This window comes from Sinocyclocheilus grahami, unplaced genomic scaffold (assembly GCF_001515645.1).
Source record: "Sinocyclocheilus grahami isolate Dianchi unplaced genomic scaffold, SAMN03320097.WGS_v1.1 scaffold621.1, whole genome shotgun sequence".
NCBI classification, from domain to species: domain Eukaryota; kingdom Metazoa; phylum Chordata; class Actinopteri; order Cypriniformes; family Cyprinidae; genus Sinocyclocheilus; species Sinocyclocheilus grahami.
Genome location: NW_015505800.1, coordinates 117,896 through 129,282, shown reverse-complemented (window position 1 = coordinate 129,282; position 11,387 = coordinate 117,896). Strand labels below are relative to the sequence as shown.

Below are 11,387 nucleotides of genomic sequence, written 5' to 3'. Positions count from 1 at the left end.
TTTTATCCTTCGAGGTAAGCTAGATTTCCTTCTTACAGATAGTAATCTTTTGTTTGTTATTTTGGCTTTACCTACTCCTGAAGAGATGCTTCTCTTATGTTGAAATTGTTTGCGTAGATCTTTTTACACTGTATATATGTCATTTGTTTATTGTAAATACATTTACTGGCATCTTACTTTGTGTACTGAGTGCTTGGACTGAGAACAGTTAAAATCTTTACTTTAAAACGTTACTTCGCTTTTGCCCCTAGAAATCTAATTTGACACGTAGCATTGTATACAGATGTATTAAAGTAACGTACATATTCACAGGCCAAACATTTTTCAAATCAACATGTTGCTAACACTTGAAGCTATACAGCTTATAAGCAAATAAAAGGGTTTTTAAATCGAGTCCTCTTAAGTGAGTTGTAATGTTCCTTTTCTTCTCTGTCATGACAGTCAATTTATATATCCTTCCCTGGAGAGAATGTTTCAAAACTAGTGCTAGGTCACATCAACCCTTTCAGCGGTGTAATTAAAACTCGTGCCAACAAAGAACAATCGCCATCAATCTCCATTCAGCAGCTTCCTCTCCAAGCCAGCAACTGCACTATAAAATACTGCACAATGTTTCCTCACTATGTACAATGAATAATGTTTTTTACATTCCTCATGATGTTGTGTTTTTCTAAAACTTGACAGACACAAATAAAAGCTGACAATAATTTAAATGTACATCTTACATGATCAATTCTATTATTTCTGAACAATAAATCAATTGCACTGAGATCTAAATAAAATAAAAATAAATTAAATAATAGAATTCTTACAGTGGCACACTACCTTAAATAACATGCCATAATCTGTCAATGCTATTTGGTTTTAAATTATAACTAGTATATTTTAGTAGTAGTAATATTAATAGTAGTATATTTAGTAATAGAAGTAATAGTAATAGTAGTGTATTTTTTTTTTTTACTTTTGCCTGCCAAATAAATTTCCTCAAAGGTTTATTGTATTGTAATCAGAAAGTCATTCTGGTTAACACTTTAGGTTCCATTTGTTAACCTTGGTTAACTAACAATGCAAAATGCTACATTATTAAAGTGAAAAATCATTCAAATCTAAAGTTGTATCTGTTAATATTATTTAATAGAGCTGAGCTAACATGGACTAACAATAAACAGTTGTATTTTTTATTAGATAACATTAACAAAGATGAATAAATACTGTAAAAAAAATGTACTGCTCATTGTTAATGTTAATGTATTGTGAGATAAACTCGCAATTGTGACTTTCTCAGAATTGCGAGTTCTTATCTCGCAAGTTTCCCCCCCTGCAATTCTGATTTTATAACAGGTCATTTTGAATTCTAAACTCAAAATTCTGAGAAATATACTTACAATTGTAACTTTTTCTCAGAATTGCAAGTTTCTTGCAAGTTTTTTTTTTTCCGCAATTCTAAATTTATAACATGCAATTGTGAATTATAAACTCAGAAGTTTGAAATACAAACGCGCAATTGTAAGAAAATAGTATTTTTGTTCCCTCAGAATTGGCCTTTATTACTCACAATTGTGAGTTTACATTGCACAATTCTGAGGAAAAAAAATCAGAATTGCGAGATTAAAAAAATCCTTTTTACAATTTTTTTTATTCAGTGGCGGAAGTGGGCTTCCATGATACATATAGCACGTTTAACAATAATGCAAATGATTACATTTCTAAGAACTTGATGTGTTTTAAAAAGATTTTTTTCCCATCATCATCATCAAATAATGTAGACTGGGATCTGTCATTGAACCATAAACTTCTGATTGGCTCACAGGGTAGACATGGTCCCCCAACATATCAAGTCTGTTCTTTTGAACGTTCTATTATCAAAGAATCCTGAAAAACTGTATCATGGTTTCTACAAAATGTTAGGCAGCAAAAACTGTTTTTATCATTGATATTAATATGAACCATGATTAATAATTGAGCACCAATAATATATGATAATATATGAGCAGCAAATCAGCATATTAGAATGATTTCTGAAGGATCATGTGACACTGAAGACTGGAGTAAATTCAGCTTTGCCATCACATAAATAAATTACATTTTAAATCAGAAAACAGTTATTCAAAATAGTAATAATTTTTCACAATATTAAATTTTTTTATGTATTTTTGATTAAATAAATGTAGCCTTGATGAACAAAAGAGTATTCTCTTAAAAAAAAAAAAATCTTAATTATTCTAAACTTTTAACCAGTAACATATGTTTTTGGCCCCTACCTTCTGTGATGTGTAAAGATCTTAGAGATGGGGCGTTCGAGCGGTTAAGCTGTGCTGATTTGATTCCTACTTCAGAGTGAGGAGCCTTTGTGGGTGCTAGGGAAGACCTGGCAGCTGCTAAGGCTGAGTTCACCCTACAGGAGTCCTCCCAATCCACACGGCCCGTGTCCTCTCTGGAGCTGGAGTCTGGACTGCTGGTGCAGGTGGGGCCCTGCGGCTCGCTGGAGGACAGGGAGGAAGGGGTATGTCGCAGGCCGGGGAAGGGGGGCTTGTCTTTGGGCTGTGGAGAGGAGCAGGTTTTGGAGGAGCTGTTCTGCTCTGAGGAGTGGGAGGAGAGGGAGTCCATACTGCCGATTGGAGTGCTGCCTGAACTACTGCTGAACGTGTCACCTGCAGGGGGAGTAAGAAGAACATGTGCCGTGAATACATATAACAGCTGAAAACTCATTACATTTCTTAATACAGTCACTATCTTGTGAAAATAAATACATGAGCCGATTAAAGCTGCATTCCGTAACTTGATTTGGTTAAAAATGATCCAAAATCAATTACTGAGCAAGTACATAACCAATCAGTGTTCAAAACTATCTCCTTGCCTTAGCCCGATTCACAACGGAAAGCTTGCAATTAGGGGTGCTCCGATTGATCGGCTACCGATCACTATCGGCCGATAATCACATTGGGATGATTGATCGGCGGTCTCTAAAAAGGCCGGTCTCAAAAAACGATCTCAAGCTGATGACGCTGCTGTGTGAGGTTTGGCATGAAATGCAGCGGCACTATCTCAATCGCTGTCTGGCGCGGGTAAAATAATTATAATGCTGAAGGTGAGGTACTCACCTTCATATTTCTTAATTAAATAACTTATAAAGTAATTTTCAAACCTTGTGTGAGACGTAATTTCACAAACAGCGTGAGTCTGTTTCTCTTTCTCTCTCAAAATATGCAAATGTCTTTAAATCACCTGTAGCGAATCAGCTCATGGGGAAATATGAATAATTAACCATAACTTCTCATATTTTTTCCATAATCATATGCGCTTAGTACAGCCACAAAAACACTTCAGTTTGAGTTAAAACACTGTGACTGTAAACATTAACTGCAGTCATTAGCTGGGGGTTTACAAATGTACATTCATTAACCAGGTTTAATTAATAGCCGAGGGTAAAGTATGAACAATGCAAAACGCTGAAAAAGATAACTTGGGATAAACAATTTAATTTAAATGTGAAAAGGCCGCAAGTCATCTTAGCTGAGCCATGAGGCACCTAAAGCCCTCTCAGATCTTTGCTTACAATTCAGCTGGGAAGCTTTTTACAGAATCCACTAACTCCAACAGTGTATTTGTTCTGCTTCCCATGAGAGGTTCATATTTGAGTAAAACCATGAAAAATTGTGTCTCACCCAAGTAATTGTGAGAGATGTTGAGCTCTTGGATGTGTATGAATACAGCTCCTTTGGGGATTCTTACCACCTCCTCATAACCTAAGAGAGAACACACACACACACACACACACATACATTTATTCCAGTGATGGCAAAGCTGGATTTTCAGCATCATTACTCCAGTCTTCAGTGAAATTATTCTAATATGCTGATTTGGTGCTTAATTAATATTATTATAAAAGTTGAAAACGGTTTTTGTTGCTTAATTATTTTGTTACAAAACATTTCTGTTTCAAATAAATGCTGTTCTTTTGAACGTTCTATTATCAAAGAATCCTGAAAAACTGTATCATGGTTTCTACAAAATGTTAGGCAGCAAAAACTGTTTTTATCATTGATATTAATATGAACCATGATTAATAATTGAGCACCAATAATATATGATAATATATGAGCAGCAAATCAGCATATTAGAATGATTTCTGAAGGATCATGTGACACTGAAGACTGGAGTAAATTCAGCTTTGCCATCACATAAATAAATTACATTTTAAATCAGAAAACAGTTATTCAAAATAGTAATAATATTTCACAATATTAATTTTTTTTATGTATTTTTGATTAAATAAATGTAGCCTTGATGAACAAAAGAGTATTCTCTTGAAAAAAAAAAAATCTTAATTATTCTAAACTTTTAACTTTACAGACATTAAAAATATAGAAAATATATATAGAGAGAGTGAAATGTCTACTTTCAATTGAACCAATTCTCAGATTATGGAATCCGTATGAAACAAAGTGCATCAGTACTGCGGAGATGATGAGTCAGTGTCACATGCAGTTCATCTCTTAAACCGAGAACAAAGAAAGCAGTAGCTTATCAAATAATTAAAATGTTAATGCAGTCTCCTTACTGTTTTTCACTGACACATTACTTCTGCCGGTGCACTGTGGCAAGCTTTATGCATGTGCTTGAGCGCATATGGCTATGTAGGCAATTTAAGGCTCATTATAATGACTTAAACAGTTTATTAATAAACGTGGGATTAGTCGACTAATGTTTCAAATGAAAGACTACTAATCGAACAGAAAAAATCCTTAGTCGAGGGCAGTCCTAGTGTTAATTATGTTCAATTTACTGGTTTCAAAATATTAAAATGAATTTCTTACGCTAACATAAAACACAGAAGATGTACTCTCAGCAGTGAATGTGAAATGTGAGGATTACTGGCCGTGTGAGACTCACTGTCCGCGTCTGCCAGGCACATTGAGGGTGTGTAGAGGCTCTTGGGTTTGCGTGGTCCAGATGAGAGACATATGGCTCTGCTCCTTCGAGACCCTGGACAAGAATGAGGCTGTGGCAGGGGAACATTAGGGTCCGGCGCTTGATGAAATGTCTGTGAAGACAAAAATAAAAAAAATATTACTATTTTATTCAGCAACGATTCATTCAATTGATTAAAAGTGACAGAAAATACTAGATTTCTATTTCAAACAAATGCTGCTCTTTTGATTCTTTGATTTCATTCATTCATCAAAGAATCCTGGAAAAAAGAATGCATCACAGTTTTCACAAAAATAACCGTTTTCAACATTGATAATACTAATAAATGTTTCTTGAGCACTAAATTAGCATATTAGAATGATTTCTGAAGGATCATGTGACACTGAAGACAGGAGTAATGATGCTGAAAATTCAGCTTTGCCATCACAGGAATAATTTACATTTTAAAATATATTAGAATAGAAAACAATTATTTTAAATTGTAATAACGTTTCACAATATTACCTTTTTTTCTGTATTTTTGATACAATAAATACAGCCTTGTTGAGCATACACTGCCAGTCAAAAGTTTTTGAATAGTAAGATTTTTTATGTTTTTTTAAAGAATTCTCTTCTGCTCACCAGAAAAATACAGTAAAAGCAGTAACACTGTGAAATATCTTTACTATTTAAAATAACTGCTTTCTATTTGAATATATTTTAAAATGTAAAATAATTCCTATGATTGCAAAGCTGATTTTTTAGCATAATTACTCCAGTCATCAGTGCCACACATGATCCTTCAGAAATCATTCTAATATTATGATTCGCTGCTCAAATAACATTTGACTGGTAGTGTAAGAGACTTTTTTTGAATCGTCGCTCCGGCCTGACAGGGTATCACAGTATGGTAGGGGCGTAACATTTCCGTCATACGCTTAAGGTATCCGGCCAATCACAACGCACTGGATAGCCGGCCAATCAGAGCACACCTCGCTTTTCAGACCGATGAGCTTTGTAAAAATCGACGTGTTTCAAAAAGGCGGGGCATAGAGGAGAGACAATAATGTACAGTATGTGGAAAATAATGTGTTTTTTGAACCTTAAACCGCATAAACACATTTCATTACACCAAATACAGAAAATAATGTTCTTTTTAGCAACATCATATGACCCCTTTAAAAAATCTTACCAACCCCAAAACTTCTGAAAGTTAGTCTATATAGACATATACAGATATAGATACAGCATGAATGTATAATTTCTTACAGGAGTATGTTGTGTATTATCTTGCCTTTTCAAAATGTTCAATGAGAATTTCTACCACGATATTTTGGAATTTGATGTTCATCATGGCAGCAACAGTTTCTTCCTGGGAGCGCATGAGCGTAGGGCCAAAGATCACTCCCAGATTGGACACGGTCATCATGTTACTCTCACTGTGAGTGGACACACTGCAGAGACACGTCAGTCAAATGATGAAGTGGTGAAGCCCACAGATCAAGTACGTCTTGGTCTGGGTTAAGCTAGTTAAGAAGTCTTGTGAAGACGCCAGCACCCAAAACACAACAATGCTAGTGACCAACCATCTTATTTACAACATTTTGCTCTAAATAAATCTACAACATATTACTTGAGACTAAGAGTGAGTTTAGGGAGAGAAAAGTTTTCCTTTCAACAGTAAAAAAATGTATATGAATCCACGTTCAGTCATACTTGAGTAGATGTTTGATTAATATCTCCAGCATCTCTTTGTTTTTGTCAGGTAGTTTATGCACCAGCGCGTGAACTGCACACACTCTGTAGTTCTGATCATCAGATTCTGAAAGAAAACAGACCAAATATATCAACACACCATCAGCACAAACTCAACACAGATTTATAGCTTTTCAGTGTCTTAATGCTTAACATGTAATTCAAAAGCTTTAGAACTTACTGACAGCCAAGAGGAAGTCTGAGTGGAGCTTGTAGGTCATGAGAGGCTCAGAAAGACACCTGATGGACGGAGATGAGAATTACATCTTGTTAGCTCTTCTCTCAGAAAAGCTTTTGGTTACTTTTAACTCTCTCAAATGGAGAAAGTTACACTCTATTTCAGTGTAATCTTGCTGAATGTACAGTTCCCACTAGCATTTTGAATCTCCATTATGAGTAATAACATCAGCCTGTAACATGTAGCAAAACCTGAGGAACACACTAACCGGAGGTAATTCTTGAGGCCGCTGGTGATGGTTTTGTTGTCCCAGGTATCTGGGTCCAGATCCATGTCTGACGCCGCTTTGTGTGCTGTAAGAGAAAACCAGGAACAAATGTGCAAATGCTGGAGTGATATTAAAGATGTCTGACCCATGGAAAACTGCTAATTCAAAAATGTCATATTTAAAAAAAATAATAATAATAATTGCAAGAAAATGAAAGTAATTTTTAGGATCATTAACATAATTTTCATGACAGTTAAGCCCACTATAAATAATTTATCCAAATTTATTGGATTGAATGTATCCTTATTTTCTATGGACAAAGATAACGAGGGGTTTTTGCATTACAGTAATGACAACTGGAGGTGAAAATGTAGATAACTGTCAAGAAAGTGTCAGAGTGCAATGCTCATTTTCCCTTTTGAAAATATAGTCTCATTTCTTTCATTTTCTTTAAAAAAAGAAAAATGATAAAAAAAACATTATATTTATGTTTTGAGAATCTATCTATCCAGGAAAGAAATGTCCTTGCGAAGGGGAGGGGAATACCATGTTTTTGAACATTTAAAATTATTATGAATATATTATAATAAACTATGTAACATTCCATACATAATATAAGAATTGTAAATTTTTGTTTCATGGTGACAGTGTTTATAGTTTAAGTTAATCTGTGAAGTTATTACACTTGATTTAGGTTTACAGACTGAATCAAGACATTTGTTGAGATCTTTCAGAACAAGATTAAAAGCCACCAGATGTGACGTTAAGCTCCAAAATAAATTCATTTGACAATGTTTGTGCAAGAGGGGACTGCTTCAGAGTGATTGATTTTTGCAACCCCGATCTGAAACACACATTTGCTTGTCTAGTTCTCGAGGCTGGCATTAGATGTGTAGAGAGAAGTAACTTACAGAAGACTGTGGTCATGAGCTTCTGCACTTTTGAGTTTATTCCACCGACTCTGTACAAACCCATAGTGTTGAGCCCTGCTGAGAGGAGAATATATACAGTACATACAGAACATACACAAATATGTAAACACAACACACATGCATAATTACCCTACATTTTGAAAGAGAGAGACCAAAGGACATATGAATGACTTCATCTGATGTCAGATATGACCTATTATACCATATAGAAAGCTTTTACCAACTGATGTAAGACAAGTTCAACATTTTTAAATCTTTTTAATTTTGACTATATAAACATTATTAACCAATAATATATTTTATAATTGTTATAAAATCACACACACACGCACACAGGCCTATTATTATTACAATTAGGAAGCAAAAAATATATATAGAATGCTTTATCCACGATAAATATCCTATACATGAGATAAGAGGAAATCAGTACTCCAGTAAACACACATCTCACCTCTCAACTCCACCAGCTGTATACACTTCCTCACAAAATTAAAGCCAGCTTCATTTAAATATGCTGCAAAAGACAGGTGAAAAGAAACAACATGTTCAATAGATGGATTTAGCTCGTGTCACACTCTGGGGGATACGGCTTACTCCGGATGTAATAAATGAATGTAATGCTATCGACCTTGTAAAAGTTAATGAGAGAGCAGAGACACACAAAGGGTGTAGCGAAGGGAAACAGAACACATTATCTGAATCTGTGTTTGTTAAGCACAGTTAATCTGATGAGACCACATGAGGTCAGACTCAAACGTCAAGCTCACTCTGACTGAAAAAAAATAAAATAGGCAAGACATAATATAAAATAAAATTAATGAATAATACTGTGGCTGTGCTTAAAGACTTAAATACGTACTCTCCTCTTTCTTGCTCAGAATAGCAGGAAGGTTGTAGATCTGAAAGAGAGAACAAATATGTTATTACTGTATATTTAGTTAATCGAGAATTACTTGTTGAGCAATAAAATTGCAGATAAATGGCATATCGATTTTTACATGTTCTGACGAAAATACCTGAGCTTGAGGATCTTCTGAAGCTTGAATCAATACAGAAGCAAGTGATGACAACTATGTCAAGATTGTATTAAATCAGGCAATAAATTAGCTTCAGGACTCACCGGCTCTTTGCCATCCATAGCTTCCAGCCAGAGTCTCCTGTTGGACTCAGACAGCGCTTGTAGCGTGATAATGCCATGCCTGAAGACAACACAGCACTTAAAAGTCTGACATGCTCTAGAAATATCTTACTCATCTACCTAATATAGTTCCTGAATAGAACCTTTGCTTGAATATGTTTAGAGAAACTGAAGCATGTAAAGAACTTTTCCACGACATTCTAATTTATTGAGATGCACCTGTAGACCCAAATGAAATGTTGCCACATCATATACAATTCACCCCGAAATGAAAATTGTGTCATTATTAACTCATCCTGATGTCATTCCAAATGTGAATGACTTTCTTTCCTCTGTGGAATGTAAAATAAGATATTTTGAAGAATGTTGGTTACCAAACATGTTTTGGTTACCACTGACTTCCATAGTATGAAAACTGTTTTCAGTAAATGATGAACTATGGTGAACTATCCCTTTAAGTCAGGTTGAATAGCAATTGCTCACCCAAAAAAGTTGATGCCATTTCAAACCTGTATGACTTTCTTGCTTAAATGGAACACAAAGAATGTTCAAACTGCTCTTTTCCATTCAATGAAATACACAGTGAGTAGTGGCACAAAGATTTTGCACTAAACTATCTTATTGATTTGGAATGTACAAACCCGATTCCAAAAAAGTTGGGACACTGTACAAATTGTGAATAAAAACAGAATGCAATGATGTGGAAGTTTCATATTTCTATATTTTATTCAGAATACAACATAGATGACATATCAAATGTTTAAACTGAGAAAATGTATCATTTTATGGGAAAAATAAGTTGATTTTAAATTTCATGGCATCAACACATCTCAAAAAAGTTGGGACAAGGCCATGTTTACCACTGTGTGGCATCCCCTCTTCTTTTTATAACAGTCTGCAAACGTCTGGGGACTGAGGAGACAAGTTGCTCAAGTTTAGGAAAAGGAATGTTGTCCCATTCTTGTCTAATACAGGCTTCTAGTTGCTCAACTGTCTTAGGTCTTCTTTGTCGCATCTTCCTCTTTATGATGCGCCAAATGTTTTCTATGGGTGAAAGATCTGGACTGCAGGCTGGCCATTTCAGTACCCGGATCCTTCTTCTACGCAGCCATGATGTTGTAATTGATGCAGTATGTGGTCTGGCATTGTCATGTTGGAAAATGCAAGGTCTTCCCTGAAAGAGACGACATCTGGATGGGAGCATATGTTGTTCTAGAACTTGGATATACCTTTCAGCATTGATGGTGCCTTTCCAGATGTGTAAGCTGCCCATGCCACACGCACTCATGCAACCCCATACCATCAGAGATGCAGGCTTCTGAACCGAGCGCTGATAACAACTTGGGTTGTCCTTGTCCTCTTCAGTCCAGATGACATGGCATCCCAGTTTTCCAAAAAGAACTTCAAATTTTGATTCGTCTGACCACAGAACAGTTTTCCACTTTGCCACAGTCCATTTTAAATGAGCCTTGGCCCAGAGAAAACGCCTGCGCTTCTGGATCATGTTTAGATATGGCTTCTTTTTTGACCTATAGAGTTTTAGCCGGCAACGGCGAATGGCACGGTGGATTGTGTTCACCGACAATGTTTTCTGGAAGTATTCCTGAGCCCATGTTGTGATTTCCATTACAGTAGCATTCCTGTATGTGATGCAGTGCCGTCTAAGGGCCCGAAGATCACGGGCATCCAGTATGGTTTTCCGGCCTTGACCCTTACGCACAGAGATTGTTCCAGATTCTCTGAATCTTTGGATGATATTATGCACTGTAGATGATGATAACTTCAAACTCTTCGCAATTTTTCTCTGAGAAACTCCTTTCTGATATTGCTCCACTATTTTTCGCCGCAGCATTGGGGGAATTGGTGATCCTCTGCCCATCTTGACTTCTGAGAGACACTGCCACTCTGAGAGGCTCTTTTTATACCCAATCATGTTGCCAATTGACCTAATAAGTTGCAAATTGGTCCTCCAGCTGTTCCTTATATGTACATTTAACTTTTCCGGCCTCTTATTGCTACCTGTCCCAACTTTTTTGGAATGTGTAGCGCTCATGAAATCCAAAATGAGCCAATATTTGGCATGACATTTCAAAATGTCTCACTTTCAACATTTGATATGTTATCTATATTCTATTGTGAATAAAATATAAGTTTATGAGATTTGTAAATTATTCCATTCCTTTTTTACTAACAATTTGTACAGTG

The 11,387-nt window shown here is 35.6% G+C and overlaps 1 protein-coding gene across 1 annotated transcript in view; it reads right to left on the bottom strand.

Moving 5' to 3' along the window:
* Positions 1-1,639: 1,639 nt before the first annotated feature.
* Positions 1,640-11,387, bottom strand: part of LOC107557812 (rho GTPase-activating protein 42-like) — a 54,008-nt gene continuing 44,260 nt past the window's right edge. The window contains exons 10-20 of the mRNA XM_016241363.1: positions 9,165-9,243; positions 8,904-8,943; positions 8,496-8,558; positions 8,024-8,101; positions 7,113-7,197; positions 6,848-6,906; positions 6,628-6,733; positions 6,206-6,365; positions 4,894-5,044; positions 2,262-2,651; positions 1,640-1,656 (exon numbers count right to left, since the gene is read on the bottom strand). Of these exons, the coding sequence (XP_016096849.1) occupies positions 1,640-1,656; positions 2,262-2,651; positions 4,894-5,044; positions 6,206-6,365; positions 6,628-6,733; positions 6,848-6,906; positions 7,113-7,197; positions 8,024-8,101; positions 8,496-8,558; positions 8,904-8,943; positions 9,165-9,243 (1,228 nt within the window). The remainder of the gene's footprint in view (positions 1,657-2,261; positions 2,652-4,893; positions 5,045-6,205; positions 6,366-6,627; positions 6,734-6,847; positions 6,907-7,112; positions 7,198-8,023; positions 8,102-8,495; positions 8,559-8,903; positions 8,944-9,164; positions 9,244-11,387) is intronic.